The following is a 27386-nucleotide window of genomic DNA, read 5'->3' on the forward strand; positions in this document are numbered from 1 at the left end:
CCAGGGCAGGGTCAAATTTGACCCCAGGGGCATAATTTGAACAAAGAGGTTCACCACAAGAACATTCCTGATAAATTTCATCAGAATTGGACCAGTAGTTTAGGAGAAGATGTTTAAAGAAAAAGTTAACACACGGACGCACACACGACGGACACTGGACCATGACATAAGCCCCGCTGGCCTTTGGCCAGTGAAGCTAAAAATGCTGAATAAAAACAATGACACCACAGACTACTGATATATGTTTCATTTTAATCGATGATTACAAGTCCCTGTGTTGGAAAGGAACAGTCTGTAATACATCTGTGAAAGATTCACCAGTTCAAAATGTAGTCTCCAAGGACAAAACATCCACCTGTTCATGTACATGTCTTGTGGTTCAATAAATATCTATCAAGTTCTCAAGTGATCAAGGTACAAAGTTTCAATGTAGGATTTTCTTCACTTCCAAATGGGTCAAAGGTGAGCGTGTGACTGAGGGGCTGAGTTAGAGGGCAATGTTCAATTTCTCATTCAAGGCAAGCTGGGTTCTGGTCAGATTTGCAAGATATGTCACCATCAACAGGTCCTGAAACAAACAAACAAGGGGGATTTATACTTGTTTAAACCTTAACCACATAGATACAAACTTTTGACATGTTTGAAGTCCCTTAGAAAATCAAGTAAAATACACAGGCGATTGTGAATTTAAACAAGAGCACCGCCTTGCGGGTGCAGACCGCTCATCTATTTTTATTTTTAAAGGTGAAGGGAACTATCTCAATACTTCAATCAAAAAAGATGGATGGGTGGGTGGAGAGGGGTGTATAGTGTGGGGGTGTGGTAATTTATTACATTATCTTCCAAAAATAAGAAATACAAATGCAAAAACAAAATAAAAATAATTTATTTATTTTATTTGGGGGGGGGGGGGGATTCTTGGGTGGGATAGTTGGACGGTCTTTCAAAGATAAAATAATAACAAGAGCACCGCCTTGCGGGTGCAGACCGCTCATCTATTTTCTTTTTAAAGGTGAAGGGACTCTCATTTTCAATCACAAAGGAGGGAGGGGTAGTGTGAAGAGGGGTGCATAGTGTGGTGGTGTGGACATTTCTTACATTATCTTCCAAAAATGCGAAAAAAAGGAAAAAAAAATCGGGGGTGGGGAGGGGTGGGGGATGGGGATTTTTGTGTGCGATGGTTGGACGGTATTTCAAACATAAAATAATAAAAATATTTGTGTTTTTTAACCGTTTCAAAAAAAATAAAATTGGGGAGGGGGTGGGGTGGGTATAGTGTGAGGATGTTGTGGTCATTTGTGAGATGACTTTAAAAAAAAATAAAAAAAAAATGGGGGGGGGGGGGGTGGATTCGGGGGGGGGGGGGGGGGGGGGGGGAAGGGGAGGGCACAGGCGATGGTTTGGGTGAAGTCTATTGTGGTGTGTCAGGTAAGAGTAGTTTTGTCAAAGTATCAATCAAATCTTATCATAAATAAAGAAGTTATGGCAATTTTAGCAAAATTTAATAATTTGACCTTGAGAGTCAAGGTCATTCAAAGGTCAAGGTAAAATTCAACTTGCCAGGTACAGTAACCTCATGATAGCATGAAAGTATTTGAAGTTTGAAAGCAATAGCCTTGATACTTAAGAAAGTGGATCGTAACACAAAATTTAACCATATATTCAAAGTTACCAAGTCAAAAAAGGGCCATAATTCCGTACAAATGACATCCAGAGTTATGCAACTTGTCCTTTTACTGTCCCCTGACGATAGTTAATAAGTGTTGCAAGTATGAAAGCAATAGCTTTGATACTGTAGGAATAAAGTGGACCTAAACACAAAACTTAACCAAATTTTCAATTTTCTAAGTGTAAAAAGGGCACATAATTCTGTCAAAATGCCAGTCAGAGTTACATTACTTTGCCTGCACAGTCTCCTTATGATAGTTAGTAAGTGTTGCAAGTATGAAAGCAATAGCTTTGATACTTAAGGAATAAAATGGACCTAAACACAAAACTTAACCAAAATTTTCAATTTTCTAAGTATAACAAGAGTGCCAAACTGTCACAAGATACGCCCGTTCGAAGGTTTTGGACACCATGCTCAATGCTTGAAATGCACTAAGTGACCTCAAGACCTAGTTATTGACTTGGCATGACCCATATTTGAACTTGACCTAGATATCATTTAGATGTAACATCTGACTAAATTTGGTGAAGATCAGATGAAAACTACTTCAATTAGAGAGCGGACACCATGCTAAATGCTTTAAATGCACCATGTGACCTCGTTTTTGACCGGGCATGACCCATATTCGAACTTGACCTACATATCATCTAGACACAACTTGTAACCAAATTAGGTGAAGATCAGATGAAAACTACTTCAATTAGAGAGCGGACACCATGCTAAATGCTTGAAATGCACTAAGTAACCTCGTGACCTAGTTTTTGACCCGGCATGACCCATATTTAAACCTGACCTACATATCATATAGACACAACTTTTGACCAAATTTGGTGAAGATCGGGTGAAAACTACTTCATTTAGAGAGCGGACACCATGAAATCCTTGAAATGCACTAAGTGACCCCATGACCTAGTTTTTGACCCGGCATGACCCATATTCCAACTTGGCCTAGATATTGTCTAGACTCAACTTCTGAGCAAGTTTGGTGAAGATCGGATGAAAACTATTTGAATTAGAGTCCGGACAAAGTGGCGCCGTTGAAAATGCACTAATTGACCCTATGACCTAGTTTTTGACCCGGCATGACCCATATTCGAACTTGGCCTATATATCAACTAGATGCAACTGCTGACCAAGTTTGATGAAGATCGGATGAATACAATTTGAAATAGAGTCCGGACAAAGTGGCCCCTTTGAAAATGCACTTATTGACCCTATGACCTAGTTTTTGACCCGGCATGACCCATATTCGAACTTGGCCTAGATATCAACTAGATGCAACTGCTGACCAAGTTTGGTGAAGATCGGATGAATACAATTTGAATTAGAGTCCGGACAAAGTGATGCCTTCCGCCCGCCAAGGGGTTTCACATAATACGTCCCGTATTTTATACGGGCGTATAAAAAGGGCACATAATTCTGTCAAAATGCACGCCAGAGTTATCTAACTTTGCCTGCCCAGTCCCCTCATGATAGTAAGTAAGTGTACCAAGTTTGAATGCAATAGCATTGATACTTTCTGAAAAAAGTGGACCTAAACGCAAAACTTAACCAAAATTTTCAATTTTCTAAGTATAACAAGAGGGCCATGATGGCCCTGAATCGCTCACCTGACTCATTAAGATCAGATGAAAACTATAACCTCTATTGTCTACACAATGTTTTTCTATGATTTGACCTAGTGACCTAGTTCCTGACTCTAGATGACCCAAATACAATCCCAATCCAGATTTCATCAAGATAAACATTCTGACCACAGTTCATAAATATTGGATGAAAACTGTGACCTCTATTGTCAACACAAGGTTTTTCTATTTATTTGACCTAGATTTTTACCCCAGATGACCCAAATACAATCCCACCCAGATTTCATCAAGAATTCTGACCAAATTTCATAAAGGTTGGATGCAAACTGTGATCTCTATGTCTACACAAGGTTTTTCTATTATTTGACCTAGTGACCTAGTTTTTGACCCCAGATGACCCAAATAAAATCCCAACCCAGATTTCATCAAGATAAACATTCTGACCAAATTTCATAAAGATTGGATGAAAACTGTGACCTCTATTGTCTACAGAAGGTTGTTCTATTATTTGACCTAGTGACCTTGTTTTTGACCCCAGATGACCCAAATACAATCCCAAACCGGATTTCATCAAGATAAACATTTTGACCAAATTTCATCAAGATTGGATGCAAACTGTGACCTCTACTGTCTACACAAACAAATTGTTGACGGACGGACGCACGGACACACGCAGGCACGCACAACGGACATCACACGATCACATAAGCTCACCGTGTCACTTCATGACAGGTGACCTAAAAATATGTGTCGGAGATAAACATGAACAGTTGTGGTTAAAATCCCATAGAAACAAGGGCTGTTTGTAAAACATGCATGCCCCCCTATATGGGCTATAAGTTGTAGTAGCAGCCATTGTGTGAATACGTTTTTTGTCACTGTGAATGGTGGTGGTGGTGGTGGTGGTGGTGAAGTAGTAGTAGTAGTAGTAGTAGTAATAGTAGTTGTAGTAGTAGTAGTAGTAGAAGTAGTAGTAGTAGTAGTAGTAGAAGTAGTAGTAGTAGTAGTAGTAGTAGTAGTAGTAGAAGTAGTAGTAGTAGTAGAAGTAGTAGTAGTGGTAGTAGTAGTAGTAGTAGTAGTAGTAGTAGTGGTAAAAGTAGTAGTAGTAGTGGCAGTAGTAGTAGAAGTAGTAATGGTGGTGGTGGTGGTGGTAGTAGTAGTAGTACTAGTAGTAGTAGTAGAAGTAGTAGTAGTAGTAGTAGTGGTAGTAGTAGTAGTAGTAGTAGTAGAAGTAGTAGTAGTAGTAGTAGTGGTAGTAGTAGTAGAAGTAGTAGTAGTAGTAGTAGTAGTAGAAGTAGTAGAAGTAGTAGTAGTAGTAGTAGTAGTAGTAGTAGTAGTAGTAGTAGTAGTAGTAGTAGTAGTAGTAGCAGTAGCAGTATCAGAAGCAGTAGCAGCATTACAAGACCAATACTTAAGAATGATCAAATGGGAAAAGGTAACCTAGCACTGGCAGTAAATATGGGGCTCATTTACAGGTCAGATTTGGAATCTCTGCTGTAAAATGAGATTTTGAATGAATTAAAGTGATCTGTATTAAAAAGAACATGCATAAACCGTAGTTGTTTCCCTTGTTTGAACCATGCTAAATCCTTACAAGTTTGGAAAGAATTGGATGAAAAATTTGGACTTTATTGCATAAACACCATTTTCTCAATTCAAGAGGAGGTAATTCTGTACTTCATGGACCAATAATGCTCATTTTTTGTAGGGTTCGTGTCCTCATTGATACAAAGACACGGTGCAAAGTTTGGAAAGGATCGGACAAAAAATGTGGAAGATTTTTGAAAGTTTTCACAAAATAGGCAAAAACGAATTAACATGCAAAGTTCAACGAGCTCCTGCGGCCATGTTTTTTGACGAATCAAATTTCTTTGAACAACTTTTTCAGGGGAGCCTTCAAAGGTCATCCCTGTGAAATTTTTTGAAAATCTGATGAGCGGTTTCTGACAAGAAGATTTTTTAAGGTTTTAACCATATATGGTCATGGCGGCCATCTTGGTTATGTGATCAAATTTTTTTAACAATTCTTTTGTCCCATGACCTAGGGATGCTCCACATGAAATTTAGTTGAAATTGGCTCAATGGTTTAGTAGAAGAAGATGTTTACAAATTGTTTACAGACAGACAGACGGACGGACGGACGGACGCCGGACGGTGAGTGATCACAATATCTCACCCCGAGCTATCGCTCAGGTGAGCTAAAAAGGGCACATAATTCAGTCAAAATGCACGCCAGAGTTATCTAACTTTTCCTGCCCAGTCCCGTCATGATAGTAAGTAAGTGTACCAAGTTTGAATGCAATAGCATTGATACTTTCTGAGAATAGTGGACCTAAACTCAAAACTTAACCGGACGCTGACGCCAAGGTGATGACAATAGCTCATAATTTTTTTTCAAAAAATAGATGAGCTAAAAATAAATATTTTTGTTTCTTAGCCATGTTTCCATAAAAAATTGGGGGGGGGGGGGGGGGTTGTCGGGGTATAGTGTGAGGGTGTGGTCATTTATAAGATGATCTTTCCCCCCCAAAAAGAAAAAAAAAAAACATTGCTTTTTTTTTGGGGGGGGGGGGGATTGTAGTATGTCATGTATTAGTTGTTTTGTCAAAGTATCAATCAAATCTGATCATAAATAACGAAGTCATGGCAATTTTTGCAAAATTTAATTATTTGACCTTGAGAGTCAAGGTCATCCAAAGGTCAAGGTAAAATTCAACTTTCCAGGTTTAGTACCCTCATGATAGTATGAAAGTATTTGAAGTTTCAAAGCAATAGCCTTGATACTTTAGAAGTAAAGTGGATGTAAACACAAAATTTAACCATATATTCAAAGTTACTAAGTCAAAAAAGGGCCATAATTCCGTCAAAATGACAACCAGATTTATGCAACTTGTTCCGTACAGTCCCCTTATGATAGTTTGTGAGTGTTCCAAGTCTGAAAGCAATAGCTATGATACTTAAGGAGTAAAGCGGCCCAAAACACAAAACTTAACAAAATTTTCAATTTTCTAAGTATATAGGAGCCATAATTCTGTCAAAATGCCAGTCAGAGTTACATAACTGTGCCTGCACAGTCCCCTTATGATAGTAAGTAAGTGTCGCAAGTATGAAAGCAATAGCTTTGATACTTTAGGAATAAAGTGGACCTAAACACAAAACTTAACCAAATTTTCAATTTTCTAAGTATAAAAAGGGCACATAATACTGTCAAAATGCACGCCAGAGTTATTTTACTTTGCATGCCCAGTCCCCTCATGATAGTAAGTAAGTGTACCAAGTTTGAATGCAATAGCTTTGATGCTTTATGAGAAAAGTGGACCTAAACACAAAACTTAACCAAATTTTCAATTTTCTAAGTATAAAAAGGGCACATAATTCTGAACTGAAGTCTGAAGAACTTCCATGGGTACATCCAGACAAAGCTACACATTGTGTTACCGTCCCAAAATATGACAAGAAATTTGTAATAGCTTTAAATTAAAAAGAGTATTTTTGTCAACTAAAATTAAAACAAATAGTATACATTAACTTTAAAATTACACATTTGTTAATGGTTTTGTTACTTAAATTATGTGTTTTTAAATTTTCATATAATTAGTCAGGGTTCACAGTTTAGGAACAACTAAACAGTATTGTTCATTGACTGAGCTGTTATTACAGATGTTCCACAACTTCTTGTCGATAAATTTACCTTCTTTATAGCACCAGAGGAAATTCACTTTTGATGTTCAATACAATATATTTGAGCCTTTCTCTGAAAAAAGAACGGGGCTTAATGCAGGTGGGTAAAGTGTCCTAACAGATAATTCTGTGCAGTCCCCACAGGCTTATCAAAGATGAAACTTTCCGCTTTTATGACATTTCTTATTTAAAGGAAGTCTCTTCTAAATTTAAATCCAGTGAAGGTGAACATGTTGTCCCTGAACAGCCAGTGAGGACTGCACACAATAAACCCTGTGTCCCAGAGGTAGGCTCATTTACAAGTGTACATGGTGAGGACTGCACACAATAAGCCCTGTGTTCTCAGAGGTAGGCTCATTTACAAGTGTACATGGTGAGGACTGCACACAATAAACCCTGTGTCCCAGAGGTAGGCTCATTTACAAGTGTACATGGTGAGGACTGCACACAATAAGCCCTGTGTCCCAGAGGTAGGCTCATTTACAAGTGTACATGGTGAGAACTGCACACAATAAACCCTGTGTCCCAGAGGTAGGCTCATTTACAAGTGTACATGGTGAGGACTGCACACAATAAGCCCTGTGTCCCAGAGGTAGGCTCATTTACAAGTGTACATGGTGAGGATTGCACACAATAAGCCGTGTGTTCCAGAGGTAGGCTCATTTACAAGTGTACATGGTGAGAACTGCACACAATAAGCCCTGTGTTCTCAGAGGTAGGCTCATTTACAAGTGTACATGGTGAGAACTGCACACAATAAGCCCTGTGTCCCAGAGGTAGGCTCATTTACAAGTGTACATTGTGAGGACTGCACACAATAAGCCCTGTGTCCCAGAGGTAGGCTCATTTACAAGTGTACATGGTGAGAACTGCACACAATAAGCCCTGTGTTCTCAGAGGTAGGCTCATTTACAAGTGTACATGGTGAGGACTGCACACAATAAGCCCTGTGTCCCAGAGGTAGGCTCATTTACAAGTGTACATTGTGAGGACTGCACACAATAAGCCCTGTGTCCCAGAGGTAGGCTCATTTACAAGTGTACATTGTGAGGACTGCACACAATAAGCCCTGTGTCCCAGAGGTAGGCTCATTTACAAGTGTACATGGTGAGAACTGCACACAATAAGCCCTGTGTTCTCAGAGGTAGGCTCATTTACAAGTGTACATGGTGAGGACTGCACACAATAAGCCCTGTGTTCTCAGAGGTAGGCTCATTTACAAGTGTACATGGTGAGGACTGCACACAATAAGCCCTGTGTCCCAGAGGTAGGCTCATTTACAAGTGTACATGGTGAGAACTGCACACAATAAGCCCTGTGTCCCAGAGGTAGGCTCATTTACAAGTGTACATTGTGAGGACTGCACACAATAAGCCCTGTGTCCCAGAGGTAGGCTCATTTACAAGTGTACATGGTGAGGACTGCACACAATAAGCCCTGTGTCCCAGAGGTAGGCTCATTTACAAGTGTACATGGTGAGGACTGCACACAATAAGCCCTGTATTCCAGAGGTAGGCTCATTTACAAGTGTACATGGTGAGAACTGCACACAATAAGCCCTGTGTCCCAGAGGTAGGCTCATTTACAAGTGTACATGGTGAGAACTGCACACAATAAGCCCTGTGTTCTCAGAGGTAGGCTCATTTACAAGTGTACATGGTGAGAACTGCACACAATAAGCCCTGTGTCCCAGAGGTAGGCTCATTTACAAGTGTACATGGTGAGAACTGCACACAATAAGCCCTGTGTCCCAGAGGTAGGCTCATTTACAAGTGTACATGGTGAGGACTGCACACAATAAGCCCTGTGTCCCAGAGGCAGGCTCATTTACAAGTGTACATGGTGAGAACTGCACACAATAAGCCCTGTGTCCCAGAGGTAGGCTCATTTACAAGTGTACATGGTGAGGACTGCACACAATAAGCCCTGTGTTCCAGAGGTAGGCTCATTTACAAGTGTACATGGTGAGAACTGCACACAATAAACCCTGTGTCCCAGAGGTAGGCTCATTTACAAGTGTACATGGTGAGAACTACACACAATAAGCCCTGTGTCCCAGAGGTAGGCTCATTTACAAGTGTACATGGTGAGGACTGCACACAATAAGCCCTGTGTTCCAGAGGTAGGCTCATTTACAAGTGTACATGGTGAGAACTGCACACAATAAGCCCTGTGTCCCAGAGGTAGGCTCATTTACAAGTGTACATGGTGAGAACTGCACACAATAAGCCCTGTGTCCCAGAGGTAGGCTCATTTACAAGTGTACATTGTGAGGACTGCACACAATAAGCCCTGTGTCCCAGAGGTAGGCTCATTTACAAGTGTACATGGTGAGAACTGCACACAATAAGCCCTGTGTCCCAGAGGTAGGCTCATTTACAAGTGTACATTGTGAGGACTGCACACAATAAGCCCTGTGTCCCAGAGGTAGGCTCATTTACAAGTGTACATGGTGAGAACTGCACACAATAAGCCCTGTGTCCCAGAGGTAGGCTCATTTACAAGTGTACATGGTGAGGACTGCACACAATAAGCCCTGTGTCCCAGAGGTAGGCTCATTTACAAGTGTACATTGTATCGGGAGTCACACACGTCAGATTACCTTCATGTTGGAGTTTAACATCTCCTCAAAGTCCTCAGGTTCAATAACTGGCACCTTGGTCACTAGATCCATCAGGAAACGCCCCATCACATTGTCTGCTGGTATTTTGTTAGCCTGTATGCATAATTGAGATATCAAATTCATATTGATATTTTCTAATCTATACAGGTTGATCCTATATACTTAATAATGTAATTATATAATTTGAATCAATCACTTTTTCTCTCTCTAGAGTACCAGTGGAGAGGGCCCTTTGAATTGTGAAAAACAAGACTATTGCTATTGCTAAGCAACATAAGTTCCCTACCGCTGAAACTCCACAATTTTCAGATTATTTTTTTATATATATATTGTTGCCATAGCAACCAGAATTCTTGACATAGGAACAAATTGAAATGACGTGCATAATGCCCATATTGCCATCTATTCATGTTTTAAGTTTCATTAAAAAAATATGAAGAACTTTTAAAGTTATCGCAGGATCCAGAAAAGTGTGACATACAGACTGCCACACAGAACGCAAACCATAAGTCCCCTTCGATAAAAATTAGCAATATTAAGACCATATTTTGAACCTTTTTATGTTTTCTATGAATATTAAATTACACAATTGTAAGAAATTTGATCATATTATATGATTTTATTTAAACAAAGATTTATTTGTTACCATTCTTAAATTTTGGATTACAACTTGATAAAAAGTGTGTTTTCTGCGTTGTAAATGTAGCACTATTGTGGTCCTGTGTTTATTCTGTAACATTAGAAATTTGCCCACAGTATAAACTACTACTCAAAAAAATATTTATTTGAAACAACATAATGTTTAGTACAATTAATGAACAATTAAGTCATAAAGGCAGTATCATCAATAATTTGGTTCTTTCGCTATACAATGATGAGTGAAAATAATCTCAATATTATGTCATTCGGCCTTATTTATCTACTAACCAAAAACCCCACCCCCACCCTCATATAGATGGCCATACCAGTACATCCTCGACGTATTCCAGCACGATGGCCAGTTTCTGCTGCAGCATGCCACAGGCCCTCTCTACGTGGCTCAGATCATTCACCAGGTTTACTGTGCGCTTCGGGTTGTACTTGCCTCCCTGGATCAGGCCCACTGCAGACAGGAAAACAAAACTACTTTGGCACATGCTTCAGATATAAGACTCGCTCTAGGAAAAAGAGGTTTATTGCATGTGCGTACTTGCCTCCCTCGATCAGGCTCACTAAGGGGATGTATACTTCTTTAATCCTTTACCACTTAGATACAAGCATCCATGTACTTGCAGTCCCTTAGAATTTGTGTTCTTACTAGATTCAAGCTTTAAAGGCTTAATTTCCAAACCTAAAATACTGATGAGCAGCAAACAGCATAAACCCTGAACAGCCTGCAAGTTACTCACAGGCTGACCCCTGTTTTGGTTTTATGCTGATTGCATATAGTCAGTTTCACTTTGCTCACTGCAGACAGGCAAATAAAACTACTTAGGCACGTGCTTTAAATATAAGACTCGCTCTGGGAAAACAGGGTTTAATACATCCAGTCTGCACAGGCTTACCAGGGACAACACTTTCCGCTTTTAATGTATATTTCTTTTAAGGAAGTCCCTTCTTGACAAAAATCCAGCTGAGGCGGAGTTTTCTTTTATAAACCTGTGTAGATAGCAGACTAATCTGGGACTGAACAATGTACATGCATTAAACAATAGTTTCCCATAGCATGTCACATCCATTTATTAGAGTGTATGATACAAGTACAGCTACTTTTGTTCACAATTTGTTGAACCAACAAGAAGTTCATAATATGAAATCTTAACAATTGGAGAAGTTGAAGTCTTACTTACATAAATAATGTGTAGTGTCATATAGGTTCATCTCTGTATTTAAATATTTAGCAATAATAACACTTTACAACTAATTAAGTGAATTACAATTAAGATGAATACTTCCTATGCATTTTAGATTATATAACTTGTGTTAAGGGAACAAATCAACCATGTTTCCTTCATGAATTGGTTCATTCACTGGACACAATAAAGTAAAGGAAGATCACAACATGAGTCTCATTGCATGTTTACATACCTCCAACCTTTTCTGGTTCATAACTTTTTATCTCCACCTGGACTGGGGTGAACATGGAACCAATGGTCTTGCCAGGCGTTCCTATATGTGTGCTGTAAAGGAAATTATTTTTTGTAAATCATAGATTGATAAAATTAGCATTTCTAAATATATTAGTATGCCTTGTTTGTAAGTCTTTTTCTGACCACTGTTTGAATATATTGTATGTCTTACTATAGGTAAAATGAAAGCCGAATGTATTTTGATGTGAACTCTAAATCTCGATGAATATAAGCCTTGTTCAGGGAAAACTGGGCTAAATTATGTTTGTAAAAAGCTGTCATACATTTAGACCAGCCAGTGCGGTTTCTTAAGTTGATTTTCGGTAAGAACAGACGTCTTTTAAACCCAAATACTGTAAAGCGGAAAGTGTCTTCCCTGATTAGCCAGAGTGGACGGCACAGAATAATTTGGGATGACCCTTAAAGCACATGCATTTAGCCTAGTTTTCAGTTTTCCAAGAGCGCTACTCCCATAATATTACAATACAATAGATTGCAAAGAAGTATATAGGAAAATCCTGCTTCTTACCTTACATAAGCCTTTAAACCGAACTTGTTGCCTCGTAGGGTGGTATCAGCTGTGAGATGGATGGGATGTTTAGCCTCCCGTGAATAGTATTCGTGAATCAGCAAGGAGTGTTCAGATACATCGGCACCTGTGGAATACCTGCAATCAAACAATATTAGCTGGTCTCTGGAGCACATGGGCTTAATGCATTTGCGTAAAGTATTCTCTAAAATTACCCCCTGCATTCCCCACTGGCAAATCTGGAACAACACTTTTTGCTTATATTTAATTTTTTGTTTTAAAAGAAGTCTCTTCTAAACAAAAATCCATTCTAGGCAGAAAGTATCATCCCAAATAAGCCTGTGCTGTGACCAGCTCATTTACAGGCATTTATAAGACAAATCAAACTTACAGAGAACATTTCTTTTCTTCTTATAGTTTAGTACAATTTTGAACACACAAAATTTGTTGTTTCCCATGTAAAAGTTTGACGAGTGTAATTATTATCTCAATCCCACAACCAGTATGTACCAGAATCTGTAACAATGTTAAACCTATGCAGGAGCATGATTTGTTTGCAGTGTTGTTTTTTCACCATTTTGGACATGGTGCTGGGACCCTCTGGATTGGTAAAAATCGTAGTATTAATCTAACCATGGTGACTTTAGCCATTAGCTACTCCAGCAGTCTTATTCCACACCTATCAGGAGCACACAAAGCAGTAAAGTGGCAATTGATTTAAAGAGTACAACATACCATCCCACAATCACTTCTGACGAGTTCACTTTTTTATGCAGTTCAAACATATTTCTGGCATACTCCAAGTCTGCAGCAACCTGGAGAGAAACACATAAACAGGCTCTTAGATCCACAGGCTGATAATGAATTGATGGATGAAGAATAAAATATGTTATCAATTCATAAAAGCATTTATTACATACAATTATATTTATACACATCCAAGCAAATTATATTTTGTCCAAGAACATGATTACCAATAACAGCTGCAGTGAAGATGCATTATTGGAAACACAATCAATGACTTTTTGTTAAGCTTGTTTTGTTGTGTTTTACGCTATTTTCAGTATGTAAGTAATATCAATGCAGTCAGTAAACTAGAAATGGCGCGGCAGAGGCCGACGCGTATCCCCACGCCGCATGTTTGACCCAGTGGCGCCCCATGGTTGGTAATGGGTCCATGCATAGTTGAGATTGACCATATTGTCATAAGAAAAGTTCAGTATCAATAAGAAGTGAATTGGTGTAGAAATGAAGAAATTGTAGTAAAAGACAATTTTGGGTGGGTGTGGCCTATATGGGCGGGGCGCCCCAGGGTTGGTAAAGGGGCCATACATAGTTGAGATTGCCCTTATTGTCATAAGAGATGTTCAGTATCAATTTGAAGTAAATCAGTGTAGAAATGAAGAAATTATAGTAAAAGGGAATTTTGGGTGGGCGTGGCCTATGTCGACGGGGCGCCCCAGGGTTGGTAATGGCGCCATGCATAGTTGAGATTGAATGTATTGTCATAAAAGAGGTTCAGTATCATTTTGAAGTGAATCGGTGTAGAAATGAAGATATTATAGTAAAAGGCAATTTTGGGTGGGTGTGGACTATGTGGGCGGGGCACCCCAGGGTTGGCAATGGGGCCATGCATAGATGAGATTAACTGTATTGTCATAAGAGAGGTTCAGTATCAATTTGAAGTGAATCGGTGTAGAAATGAAGAAATTATAGTGAAAGGCAATTTTGGGTGGGCGTGGCCTATGTGGGTGTGGCCAATTATGGGCGGGGCGCCCCAGGGTTGGTAATGGGGCCATACATAGTTGAGATTGACCGTATTGTCATAAGAGAAGTTCAGTATCAATTAGAAGTGAATCGGTGTAGAAATGAAGAAATTATAGTAAAAGACAATTTTGGGTGGGTATGGCCTATTATGGGCGGGGCGCCCCAGGGTTGGTAATGGGGCCTTACATAGTTGAGATTGACTGTATTGTCATAAGAGATGTTCATTATCAATTTGAAGTAAATCGGTGTAGAAATGAAGAAATTATAGTAAAAGGCAATTTTGGGTTTTCTTGGCCTATGTGGGCGTGGTGCCCCAGGGTTGGTAATGGCGCCATGCATAGTTGAGATTGACCATATTGTCATAAAAGAGGTTCAGTATCAATTTGAAGTGAATTGGTGTAGAAATGAAGAAATTATAGTTAAAGGCAATTTTGGGTGGGCGTGGCGCACCAGGGTTGGTAATGGGGCCATGCATAGTTGAGATTAACTGTATTGTCATAAGAGAGGTTCAGTATCAATTTGAAGTGAATCAGTGTAGAAATGAAGAAATTATAGTAAAAGGCAATTTTGGGTGGGTGTGGTCTACATGTATGTGGGCGGGGCGCCCTAGGATTGGTAATGGGGCTATGCATAGCTGAGATTGACTGTTTTGTCATAAGAGAGGTTTAGTATCAATTTGAAGTGAATCGCTGTAGAAATGAAGAAATTATAGTAAAAGGCAATTTTGGGTGGGCGTGGCCTATGTGGCCGGGGCGCCCCAGGGTTGGTAATGGGGCCATGCATAGTTGAGATTGACCTGTAGTGTCATAAGAGAGGCTCAGTATCAATTTGAAGTAAATCGGTGCAGAAATGAAGAAGTTAATGTAAAATAACATAAAAAATGAGTGAAAATCTCTGACCAGGCCCAGCCCCAACCCCCATAACTTTTGACCCAGGGGTCAGATCAAAATTCCGTCAATGTCACCGTCGCACATATGCTCATAGCTACCATGTATGTAAGTTTCAAGGTTTTAGTGCTAATAGTGTAGGAGGAACAGGTGGCCAGGACGGACGGACGGACAGACAGACGCACATCAATACAATATCCCCACTTTTTCTCCGAAAAACCTGGGGATAACAAACGCAAACTGGGTAAGCTGGTTTATCAGCACTAAGTGCGCTCACTTACACCAGTAACTGACTAATTCACAATGGCCCTACTTTGATTAGAAATAGGAGGAGAATAGCCAAAACAATTGAATCTGAACATACATATATTTTGCACAACTAGCATATTACAACACTTCTTTAGTACTTGTACTTTTTTCAAAGAGGCATCTAGAAGTTTGAACTAACCAGTAAACAAAAGCAGTAAGACATATACTAAAGCTGCGTTCTGAGAAAATGGGGCTTCATACATGTGCGTAAAATATCATCCCAAATAAGTGTTTGCAGTTTGCACAGGCTAATCAGGGACGACACTTTCTGCCTAAACATAATTTTTGTTAGAAAGACACTTTATATAAACAAACAAGAGATGTGTTTGTCAGAAACACAATGCCCCCTATTGCGCCACTTTGATTGATTGATTTATTTTTTTCATTTGGCAGGTACAGATAATTATCTCTCTTTAAAGCTTATTACTTCTCTTAGATTTGTTTTTCGTGACCTTTGACCTTGAATGATGACCTTGACCTTTCACCACTGAAAATGTGCAGCTCCATGAGATACACATGCATACCAAGTATCAAGTTTCTATCTTCAATATTGCAAAAGTAAATTGCAAAACTGTAACCAAGGTTAAAGTTTGTGACATACACAGTGAATGACAAACAAACCAAAAACAATATACCCCCGATCTTTCGATGCGGGGGCATAAAAATCAATTAAAGCCAACAGTGTCCTCCGTGATAAGCCATGCTTATCATGGTATACACTGCACATGCAATAAGCCCCGTTTTCCCAGAGCAAGGCTCGTAATATTGCTTACTTCATCCTCGGACTCATTGTGTGGGACAGCAAATGCATTGGTCACCTCCACTACCCCTTTATCATATGATCCTGAAAAAGTAGAAATGTGTTGCCATGGTTACTGAAGTGCTCTAGTTCGACCTGGCAATCGTTAGCTTCCAAGAATGCTATTTAATCAGTCAGTAAAAATATGGAGTGCATTCACCTACAGAATCAATCTTAAGATGAAATATTTAGTGTTTTTCCTTCACCATTTTTGGGATTTGGGTGAGGTCCTCTGCATTGGGCAAAATCATGTTGTTATGATTAAAATTCTGAAATGTGTGTTGTTTTTTGCTAAAAAGTAAAAGTAACAATTGAAGAAAAGAGAAGAAAAGTGTTATTGTTAGTATGTTTACTAGGGTTCAACTTTCAGAGCTGATTAGAGCAATGAACTAAATGGTAAAATGGAAACCTTCAATTTGGAAATTTAAGGCAAAGTATTGTGAATTTGGCCCCACATTTGACAAAAACAACAAGATGACATTCAATCCAAGTCACATTCACATTTTATCAGTCTATCACATTTTAAACGCCAAATGGAACTTTCTTGCGGCAAATTTTCTAATTTGTAGCCATTAGAGCTGCAACGAAATGGGTTTTAAATGCGTCGATTCGATTAAGGTACCAAACCTACCAAATTTGATTCGATTCTTTAACATATAGACATATATACGTTAAGCACGCTGTTCACGGACTATTTGATATGGGAAAGTATATGTTTTATCTTTACCTGTAATTAGGACGCGCGCGATTGGTTACTTATTACTTTAGTCATCAAATCAATAAGCGTGTTACGGTCTTCTTTCGGAAAAAGCGTCTGTAAAAGTTGTGGCCGACAAATTGAAATTATCAGATGTGCCTAAGAAGCTAAAATCAAAAGTGTGGCAGTTTTTTGGGTTTCGGGATGGTAGCCCTCCCGATAAAGCTGTGTGTAAAGTTTAAAACTGTGCTTCACGGACGTGGCGTACCTTAAGTCTGGCTCAACCACTAATCTAATGCAACAAGTCAAACGCAAACATAACGTTGATTTAGCAGGAGGTAGCACCAGTGAAACTACTCAAGTCGCCAGCCTTATTATTATTTATTTATTTATTATATTATTTTGTAGTCAACACAATCTTCTAGTCAGAAGTTAATTGATATTAATATTGAGTTCCTAATTTGCTATTCTTTTTGTGTGTGTTTTATTGAAATATTGACATAGTTTGTCAGAAACTCTTTAAATACAAATGTTAATTTAACCCACTTTCAACAGTTTTTAAAACACTGTTGAACCAAAAGAACTATATCTAACAAACACACAAATGCCCAATATATCTAGGTATGCAACAGGTTTGAACAGAAAGGTTTATTTTGAGGCAGAAGAGTGAATATATGATAAAAATAGGTAGAAAGATAAATCGAATCGAAACAATTGGTATCGAACTGTCTGAAATCGAAATCGAATCGAGCTTTTGGTGAATCTTTGCAGCTCTAGTAGCCATTAGCTAGTTTGGCGAATAATAGAGCAGGCCCTGCAAGTCATTGATGTTCCTTTGGCTATGTTTGATAAGTGTGCTTAGTTCACACTAAATCATGTTTTTATTGTAATGATCTTGCTATGGACACACCAAACTTATAAGCTGTTTTCTTTTATTTTAATATAAGTATGATCAGTGCGACAGATCTAATATTTCTGAAATAACAGTAGTTGAAAAATAATTATCTAGATATGTAGAATGATCAACGGTCATTCAGTCAGCGTCGAAATTAAGACAATTCAGCATTTTAGACAATCAACCCGATATCATCTCATATGTTGACAATGTCCGACAAATCCATTGCACGGAGCCTACCAATTTTTTTCATCGGGCTACTGAAATTTTCCAGCTCATGCCCGCCGGGCTAACATAAATCTATAAGAGCGGTAGCCCAGTTTATTGACAGACACGTAGAATAAACACGCTGACCATGTGTTTTTACACTGTGTATTGCTTATAATCCGATAACAAAGTGCAATCAATTATCTAATCAGTCACCGATCACTTGCGGTAATGTCGATTGTAAACAGTAACAGTATATTTTAATCATCCAATCAGAATCAATATTTGTCGTCTGCTAATAATATAATGAGAGCCGCTTGGATAGTTTGCGCACATGATGCAATGTCATTTCGCAATTTGGAATTCTTTGTTAACAGCAACAATGAGTAATAGCGACAACGTTTTTGATGCTGTTAAATATCCAATGAAGCCGAACATTAAAGAAATCAAAACAATAGCGGATTCTTCAAAACGGTAACGAAACCGAAAATGAATATTAATTACAACGGTGTGAACGCGGTTAACACCTGCTAATTAGTTTGCATTGTCAATTAATGATTGGATTAAAGGAAACAATGTTAATCGATAATCCCATATACAGTCCAACCTGTCAATAAAGACCACTCAAGGGCTTTGGTCGTTGTGGTCTTTGTTCACAGGTGGTCTTTGTTCGCAGGGTCGATCGAAACTTTGCATTATATGCTAGTAGTTTTTTAAAAGGTACCTTATCTATGTATGTGCTATATTGTTAAATGTTTGAATACTTATGCATGTATAATGAAATAAAGGATTGAAAACACAGTTTTGTTTTACATTTGTATATTTATTACATGTTGTATTTCTATTCCCTTATGATTTTATTATTTATTTAATTGATCATATACTGACTCGAGCCAGCCATTGCTAGCCTTAAAGTCCAAATATCCTAACTCACACGCAAACTTCAAGGCTTTCTCCTGGATCATAGGTCCAGACACAGGCAAGAGCCCTGCACTTGCGTCAACAAACCACTTATGGACTAAGTCATTCACTGACGCGAATTCCGACTCACGCTGAGGGCGTTTACTTTCACAGTTTACGTTCTCCTCGAATTCGTCCATAATCTCATGTTTACGCTTTAAAATACTCTGAATTTGAGTTTTTCCTACACCAAGATCACAAGCCACTCGTCTACAACTGTCCTTTACCTAACAAACTAATGACCTTAACGCGTTCTTCCAACGTCAAGAACTAACGCTTGGAAGCCATGATGGTTAACTTGAACTGACAATTTACTTTTTTATAATCTATGAACGTCTTATTACGGAGAAATTTAAGAAGAGAATGACTATCAAAATGTTTGTCTTTAACAGGCATCGTAAATGATATGAAACCGTTAATTTCCTAAATGAGTTTATAAAAGCCCCAAATTTGTCTTTGATATTTTCGGCAGTTAGTACAATAATCTCGAGTCACTTAAATACAAAGGCAAATTTTTACACTTTTGACAATCTGTCAAATGCATAAAAGAAGCAGGCGACTACCAATTAGCAATATATGTTAAATAAACAAACAACTGCTATCGAGTGCAATAAACTGTCACTTGCCAATATCTCCATAGCGACCGACGAGTCCACTAGTAAGATGTGTATCAAGTGACTACGCAGCGTCCTGGCGGCCATTTTGTTTTTTGAAAGTTGCGAAATCGTTGATTTTTATGATTGCAGTGGTCGTTGTAAGCTATCAAAATGGAGATTTGGGAATGTAAAAGCGCGGTCGTTGGTCTTTGTTCACAGGTGGGCTTTATTCGCAGGTTCAATATATAGTGAAATCGTTCGAGAGGAAATCGGTGTGGTCGTTATTGACTGTTGGTCGCTATTAACAGGCGGTCGCTCGATAGGTTGGACTGTATGCCCGATATTTTTTTTTAACCAAATTATGGGTGGGTAATATAGACGATAAGAGTCATAAACACAAACGTTTGAAATTTTTGAAAATGTCAAATGAATTTCGGCATATGGTTCTATTTAAAGGTATGATGAAATAAGCTCCCAATCAGGACCGTTGTATTGCAACATGCGTAAATCACTAGTGCGTTCAGTAAGCGGAATGTTTCCGGTTTTCTGTTTATTAATAGAACACCTGTAACCTGACACAGTTTGCACGCGTCGTGTACAGCTATTTTGGTTACTAAGTCTACATGAAATAAATGAATTTCTTTGTCCAGATAAAAAGCGCGCGAAAATTGGCGTGGGTGTTTTTATTTGTAAATAAAAATTTCATAGCGGGTACAACATTGGGATAATTTTATTTCCATTAAAAGTTTCGTTGTGAATTTCAACTAAAGTACTGGGATATCTCGCGAATTACTTGGCATTTACATTTCCTGTTAATAAAATATAATGTTAACACGCTGTATTGTTACCGTTACGCTGTATCAGTACCTTCATTATTGAAACAATTATTGTATTGTATACCGACTGCACACAAGTGTCGTAACATACGGATGCAATATGTAAATTCGGACAGTACTTAAAGTCGGACACAAGTAAATAAATGATATAATACTCTCTTGATTTATTTGGAACTCGGTATTTGCTGTTAAAAAGGGCAATTGCAATGATTAACACCATAAGAGTCAATAGTATTGATCATCTAAACGCTTTATTTACGTTTCCGACTTTACGTACAGTCAGAATTTAAGTACGCATACATGTGCACATAGTGTCGTAACATACGGATGCAATATGTAAATTCAGACAGTACTTAAAGTCCGACACAAGTAAATAAAAGATTTAATACTCTCTTGATTTTTTTGGAACTCGGTATTTGTTGTTAAAACGGGCAATTGCATTGATTAACACCATAAGAGTCAATAGTATTGAAACTTCGTAGGTACATTGATTATGACTGGCTGATGATCCTAGGCCTAAGCATTCTTGAGTTATCATCCGGAAACCATTTTACTATTTCGAGTCACTGTGACCTTGACCTTTGACACAGTGACCTTAAAATCAATAGGGTTCGAGTCCTCATTAATATAAAGACACTGAACAAGTTTGAAAAGAATCGGATGAAAACTGTGGACTTTATTGGATAAACAACAAAAGTCTAACGCACACACAGACAGACAGACAGACAGACAGACAGACAGACAGACAGACAGACAGACAGACAGACAGACAGAAACCATGCCATCCCATAAGCTCTTCTGCCTTTGGCAGTAGAGCTAAAAATCACAAAAACAACATGTCCCCTTCAATCTTTTTCCAGATAAAGTCAGTCATAAAACAAACATTTTTTGCAGATGACATAACATACTTCATTGACGGATCAATTAACTCATTCACTACTTTAATAAATGCAATTCAATACTTTAGTGAAATATCTGGCTTAAAACTTTATACCCAAAAATCAACAGTTATGCATGTTGGTTCACTAAAACATTCACTAATTAAATTTAAGGAATACAAAAACTTTATCTGAAAATCTGATGGAGCTTATTATCACTTGGTTTCTATTTCACAAATGACAAAAATCTTGATTATATGGCAAAAAACATTCAATTAGATATAGACACCTTTGACTGCTTTAAATGTATTTTATAAAATGTGAAATTACTGCAAAGATTATAAACTGGCTTGAGCATTCATGTTAAATGTTATAGGTAAACCACCTGCCAAAACAGATAATTACTGTAGTACAATATAACTATAATAAACACAGCATAATATAAGAAAACAATACAAAGTAAATATTCTAAGAAACAATCCTATTTAGTAGTTTGGAGCATTTAAAACAGTTCCATCATAACTCACTGAATCACTCTTTTCAGCCTTTTTTACACACTGGATGTTGACTTCCACATTTTACTTAATTATTTCAGAAGGTTCATCAAAGTTAAATTAATTAATCATATTATTAAAACTTCAATCTAAAAAAGTCCAATGATTGCTTTGAAACTGCATTTAAAATTTTCAAGCCAGTCAACAGGTCTTGCAAACAGGCGCTGTTATTTTCAAATTTCTGACTCACACTCAGAACAATTAGGGGGAAAAACATATACTTTTCAGGTGGGGGACTGCAGCCGAAATTCGGCGGCAGGGCAGATTTGATAGAACCCCCCCCCCCCACCGCGAAATGTCACCCATCGGGAAAAGTGAACACTGCGGACAGGCATTTTTGTTTAAGTACACGGTGCCTGTACTGTAACATTAATTTATGATATTAACTGTGTACATCAGACTACTTGCTGTTTTATGTATATGTATGTATACATATTATGTATATGTAAATAAAGAAATAAAATGAAGATGAAAACTTGTCTCAGAGCTCCGGATAAGGGCCATACAGCCGTAAATACGCCTTTTTTATGAAGATTTACGCATTTATTTTTATAAACTCGACGTACAATTACGACATAGTCACATTAATATCCATTTTACGCATTTATGAAAAAAATCTGGCCATACCGATACGTCTGCGGGCCGTGATTTGTTGGTCTCTAACCTAGCGGCGCTTTTCGTTAATTTAAACTACTGAAAAGTTGTAGACTGGGTTCATATATTATTGTCTATTCTGTCGCGTCATTTCCTGTAACTTGTAAATCCGTCAAAAACGATATGTCTGCGCTCAATTGAATGCCGGCTTAACAGAAAGCGGCTCAAAACAACACTTTGTTGTCATATAATGACTACATATTGTGTCTTCTAACCATCCTGACATTAAATCTGTAAACCCAGAAAAAGACATTGTCGCCCCGATATTAAACGATTTGATTGCATCGGTGGCGTAAAACGTTAGAAAACACGATGGGAAACGGATGAGACAGTGAAATAAGTGTTCATGTACTTAGCTTACTAGTTGGCTTGTGTTTTCTGGTCAAGAAAAATGAAGAAATAGTATTAGTCATGAGTTTAAATGTGTAGTTGTAATAGCATCATAATTCAGAATGGAAAACCTAATACAGTAACACTGTTTAAGAAGCTACATATATTTATTATAATTGCTGCAAATGTTTCTGTAAAGTCAGTTATACACCCTTCAATATCCAAGAATATTTTTGGATATGGTAGTACAGGTACTAATTGATTTTAAGCGTTACTCCTTTTCTTTCTGTCAGTGGCAGTATCGTTACTAATTTCACAAATCCTTATTTGGAGCTCTGCTTGCCTCTTATCATTTTGTATGTAAATTTTATGGGCAACCAAATATTTTCATTGTGGGCTACCTGAAAAATAAGGAATTTTTCGGACACTGGTTGAACATGTAACTGCAGTGTCTATTCTAGGAATTCAAAAGTAACTTTGAAAAATAGTGGGGATAGATAAATGAAGTGAAATAACACTGTTGATGGGGGCGTAATAAATAACAGTTGTGACCTGTCACATCACAGTAATGAAGAAGGTATGATCTCAGATTTGAATATTGAGGCCAGTGTCCGACAAATCCATTGCCCGGAGCCCGGGGGCTACCGAAATTTTTCATCGGGCTACTGAAATTTTCCAGCTGACGCCCGCCCGGCTACTGTAAATCTATAAGAGCGGTAGCCCGTTTGATTGACAGACATACGTAGAATAAACACGCTGACCATGTGTTTCAACACCGTGTATTGCTTATAATCCGATAACAAAGTGCATTTAATTATCTAATCAGTCACCGATCACTTGCGGTAATGTCGTAAACAGTAACAGTGTATTTTAACATTTGTCGTCTGCTAATAATATAATGAGAGCCGGTTGGATAGTTGGCGCACATGATGCAACATCATTTCGCAGTTTGGAATTCTTTGTTAACCGCAACAATGACGTTTTTGATGTCGTTAAATATCCAAGGACGCCGGACATTAAATAAATCAAAACAATAGCGGATTCTTCAAAACGGTAACGAAACTGAAAATTAATATTAATAACAACGGTGTGAACGCGGTTAACACCTGCTTATTAGTTTGCATTGTAAATTTAATAATTGGATTAATCGACTGTTAATCAATAATCCCATATATGCCCAATTAATATTTTTTAAACCAAATTATGGGAGGGTAATATAGATGATGATAGTCATAAACACAAACGTTTGCAATTTTAAAGTGTCAAATGAATTTCGGCATATGGTTCTATTTAAAGATATGATGAAACAAGCTCCCAATCAGGACCGTTCAATTGCAACATGCATTAATCACCTGCCACGGTTTGCGCGCGTTGTGTATGTGTACAGCTATTTTAGGTTACAAAATTCTACATTTAATAAATGAATTTCTCTGTCCAGATAAAAAGCGCGCAAAAATTGGCATGGGAGTACTTATTTGTAAATAAAAATTTCGTAGCGGGTACAACATTGAGATTATTTAATTTCCATTAAAAGTTTCGTTGTGAATTTCAACTAAAGTACCGGGGTATCTCGCGAATTATTTGGCATTGACGTTTCCTCTTAATAAAATATAATGTAAACACGCTGTATCGTTACCGTTACACTGTATCAGTTCCTTCATTATTGAAACAATTATTGTATTGTATACTGACTGCACACAAGTGTCGTAACATACGGAAGCAATACGTAAATTCGGACAGTACTTAAAGTCGGACACAAGTAAATAAATGATTTAATACTCTTAATTTCTTGAAACTCGGTATTTGTTGTTTAAAAATGCAATTGCATTGATTAACACCGTACGAATCAATCGTATTGATCATCTAAACGCTTTATTTACGTTTCCACCTTAACGTGCTGTCCGAATTTAAGTACACATGCATGTGCACATACATGTAATATCTACATGTAGTATATGATTTTCTTTGGTACATTTACATTTAAGTACAAGGTGCCTGTACTGTAACATTAATTAACGATATTGACTGTGTACATAAGACTACTTGCTGTATTATGTATATGTATGCATACATATTATGTATATGTAAATGTAGAAATAAAATAAAGATGAAAACCTGCCTCTTATTATTTTGTAGGAAAATTTTATGGGCTACCAAATATTTTTATTGGTAGCCCAGTGGGCTACCTGAAAAATAAGAAATTTGTCGGACACTGATTGAGGCGCCTCTAGGAAAAAGTGATCATGCATTTATCAGTTACTGTTTTAATGTCCACAGGTATGGACCTTATTGTGAAAAAATAGTGTATAAATATGATAAGGCGGACTGGGATAGAATGAAGGAAATACTAAATATAGACTGGGACAGTAAATGTAATAATTTAAGTACAAATGAGCAATGGGAAGTATTTAAGGAAACCTTAGGCAGTGCTGTTGACCAATGCATACCAAAAATATCAGTCAATAGAAATAGGAAAAACAAGGTTAACCTTGAAAGCAAGAAGTTTAAATCTAAAATTAGACAAAAGCAAAGACTATGGAACAGATATGTAAAAGAAGGTGACTTAAGGGCTTATGAGGATTATAAACGCACAAGAAACCAAATTAGGAATTTGACAAGGAAAATGATTATACAAAGAGAGAAGAAAATAGCTGACAATTCTAAAAGTAATCCGAAGGCTTTTTGGAACTATGTAAACAGGAAAACTAAAACTAAAGTATCAGTTACAGACTTATATAAAGATGAATATAAAATAGACATGACAACAAACGATAGTGAAAAAGCAGGGGTTTTGGCGGACTTTTTTACATCAGTTTTTACTTTAGATGAGGATATTACACAACAATATATTAGTGCTCCTCAAGATGTACCATTTTTGGATTTTTTAACAATAACTCCTCAAATTGTTGAGACAAGGTTGAAAAATTTAAATATTAGTAAATCCCCGGGGCCGGATAAATTGCACCCAAGATTACTTCATGATTTACGTACAGTTTTGGCTAAGCCATTATCGATTATCTTTAATAGTTCTTGGACTAAAGGTGAATTACCAGATGAGTGGAAATGTGCGAATATAACTGCGTTGTTTAAGAAGGGTGATCGCAAAGATGCGGGAAATTATAGACCAGTTAGTCTAACTTGTATTTTATGTAAAGTTATGGAGACCATTGTCAGGGAGGAAATGGTGAATCATATGAAAGTAAACGGGTTATTTAGTGACAAGCAATATGGCTTTATCTCTGGTCGCTCGACAGTTTTGCAACTCCTAACAGTTATAGATAGGTGGACTGAAATTTTAGATAAAGGGGGAGCTGTAGATGTGGCCTATTGTGATTTCATGAAGGCATTCGATAAAGTAAGTCATGTAAAGTTAATTCACAAACTGAAAATGTATAATTTTGGTCAAAAATATATAGACTGGATACAGGCTTTTTTGAGCAACCGAAAACAACGTGTTTTAGTAAACGGAGCGAGTTCAGAATGGAAAAGTGTTGTGAGTGGAATACCGCAAGGATCTGTGCTCGGGCCGAAATGTTTTGTACTATATATAAATGACTTACCCCTGAGTCTATCAAATGAAAGTGAAATATTTCTTTTTGCAGACGATACTAAAATTTTTAGGGAAATAATGAATCTAAATGATTGTGAATTGCTTCAAGAAGATATATTTAAAATGAAAGACTGGTCAGATAAATGGAAATTAAAATTCCACCCGGACAAATGTAAAGTGATGAGAATTGGTAAAAATAAAAATAGTGACTTTGAATACAAGTTAGACAGGAACTTGAAACCTATGGCAAAAAGTATTGAAGAGAAAGATATAGGGGTTGTTATTGACAACAAATTGAAATTTGATAAACATATAAATGAAAAAGTTAATAAAGCAAATTCAATAGTTGGAGTAATAAGGCGAACGTTTGAATATATAAATAAAGAAGTTTTTAAAACTCTGTTCACATCGTTAGTAAGACCACACCTAGAATATGCTAATCCAGTCTGGAATCCACATTTAAAGAAAGACATAGAAATGTTAGAGAATGTCCAAAGGCGTGCCACCAAACAAATCCCTGGTTTATCCGAAATGTCATATGAGGAGAGATTAAATGAATTGAAATTACCTACTCTTGCCTATAGAAGACTTCGAGGAGACCTCATTGAAGCATACAAAATAATAACTATGAAATATGACCCAGCAGTCTCAAACTTATTCGAGAAAAATTCTAGTCAATCAATAAGGGGGCATGAGCATAAACTTTTTAAACTACGATCAAGACTGGATGTTAGGAAATATTCGTTTTGTTGTCGTATTGTGGACACATGGAACAAATTACCCGAACAAGTGATATCCGCCAAGACGGTACACTCTTTTGAAAGACGATTAGATAAATTCCTAAGAGATGAACCCATTAAATATCAATTCACAGAGTGTCTCAAATTTACTGGAGGTATAATGGACAATTCTAGTGATGAAAACGAGGAGCTAGCATTTAAGGATGGTGACACCAACCTACTGCTAGAACGACATCTGTAAGTATCTGTAAGTATCACACTCGGAGCGAAGTTAGATGAGTACGAAAGATACCGTCTAACAAGTACCGGTAACATACAAACATCGATTTTGAAGACAGAGACATTAATATGGACATAAATACGGCATGAATATATAGAATACCTAGTAATGTTCCTATGACACGCTTTGCGTCCTCATTTCTTCTTTCGTAAGAATCTACAATCGTAAACAAAACAACTGGATGAATCTGACACACGAGATTGGCCGCCATTATGGAAGGAAGGACAGATGTTAATTAAAAAAGGGAAAAT

The 27386-nt window shown here is 37.6% G+C and overlaps 1 protein-coding gene and 1 long non-coding RNA gene across 2 annotated transcripts; both read right to left on the reverse strand.

The window, feature by feature from the left end:
• Nucleotides 1-232: 232 nt before the first annotated feature.
• Nucleotides 233-27362, reverse strand: LOC127879152 (eukaryotic translation initiation factor 3 subunit F-like). Its single transcript, XM_052425827.1, has 8 exons — nt 27238-27362; nt 15933-16003; nt 12932-13011; nt 12197-12334; nt 11627-11718; nt 10525-10661; nt 9539-9652; nt 233-568 (listed from the first exon to the last, which is right to left on the reverse strand). Exons 1-8 carry the CDS (start codon nt 27344-27346, stop codon nt 488-490), a joined length of 822 nt encoding a protein of 273 aa, XP_052281787.1. The 5' UTR covers nt 27347-27362; the 3' UTR covers nt 233-487.
• Nucleotides 2593-4912, reverse strand: LOC127879154 (uncharacterized). The gene is made up of 2 exons (XR_008048942.1): nt 2891-4912; nt 2593-2734 (listed from the first exon to the last, which is right to left on the reverse strand). It is a non-coding gene; the product is annotated as an uncharacterized LOC127879154 (long non-coding RNA).
• Nucleotides 27363-27386: the final 24 nt, after the last annotated feature.

The sequence above is a fragment of the Dreissena polymorpha genome, chromosome 4, assembly GCF_020536995.1.
Source record: "Dreissena polymorpha isolate Duluth1 chromosome 4, UMN_Dpol_1.0, whole genome shotgun sequence".
Lineage (NCBI taxonomy): Eukaryota > Metazoa > Mollusca > Bivalvia > Myida > Dreissenidae > Dreissena > Dreissena polymorpha.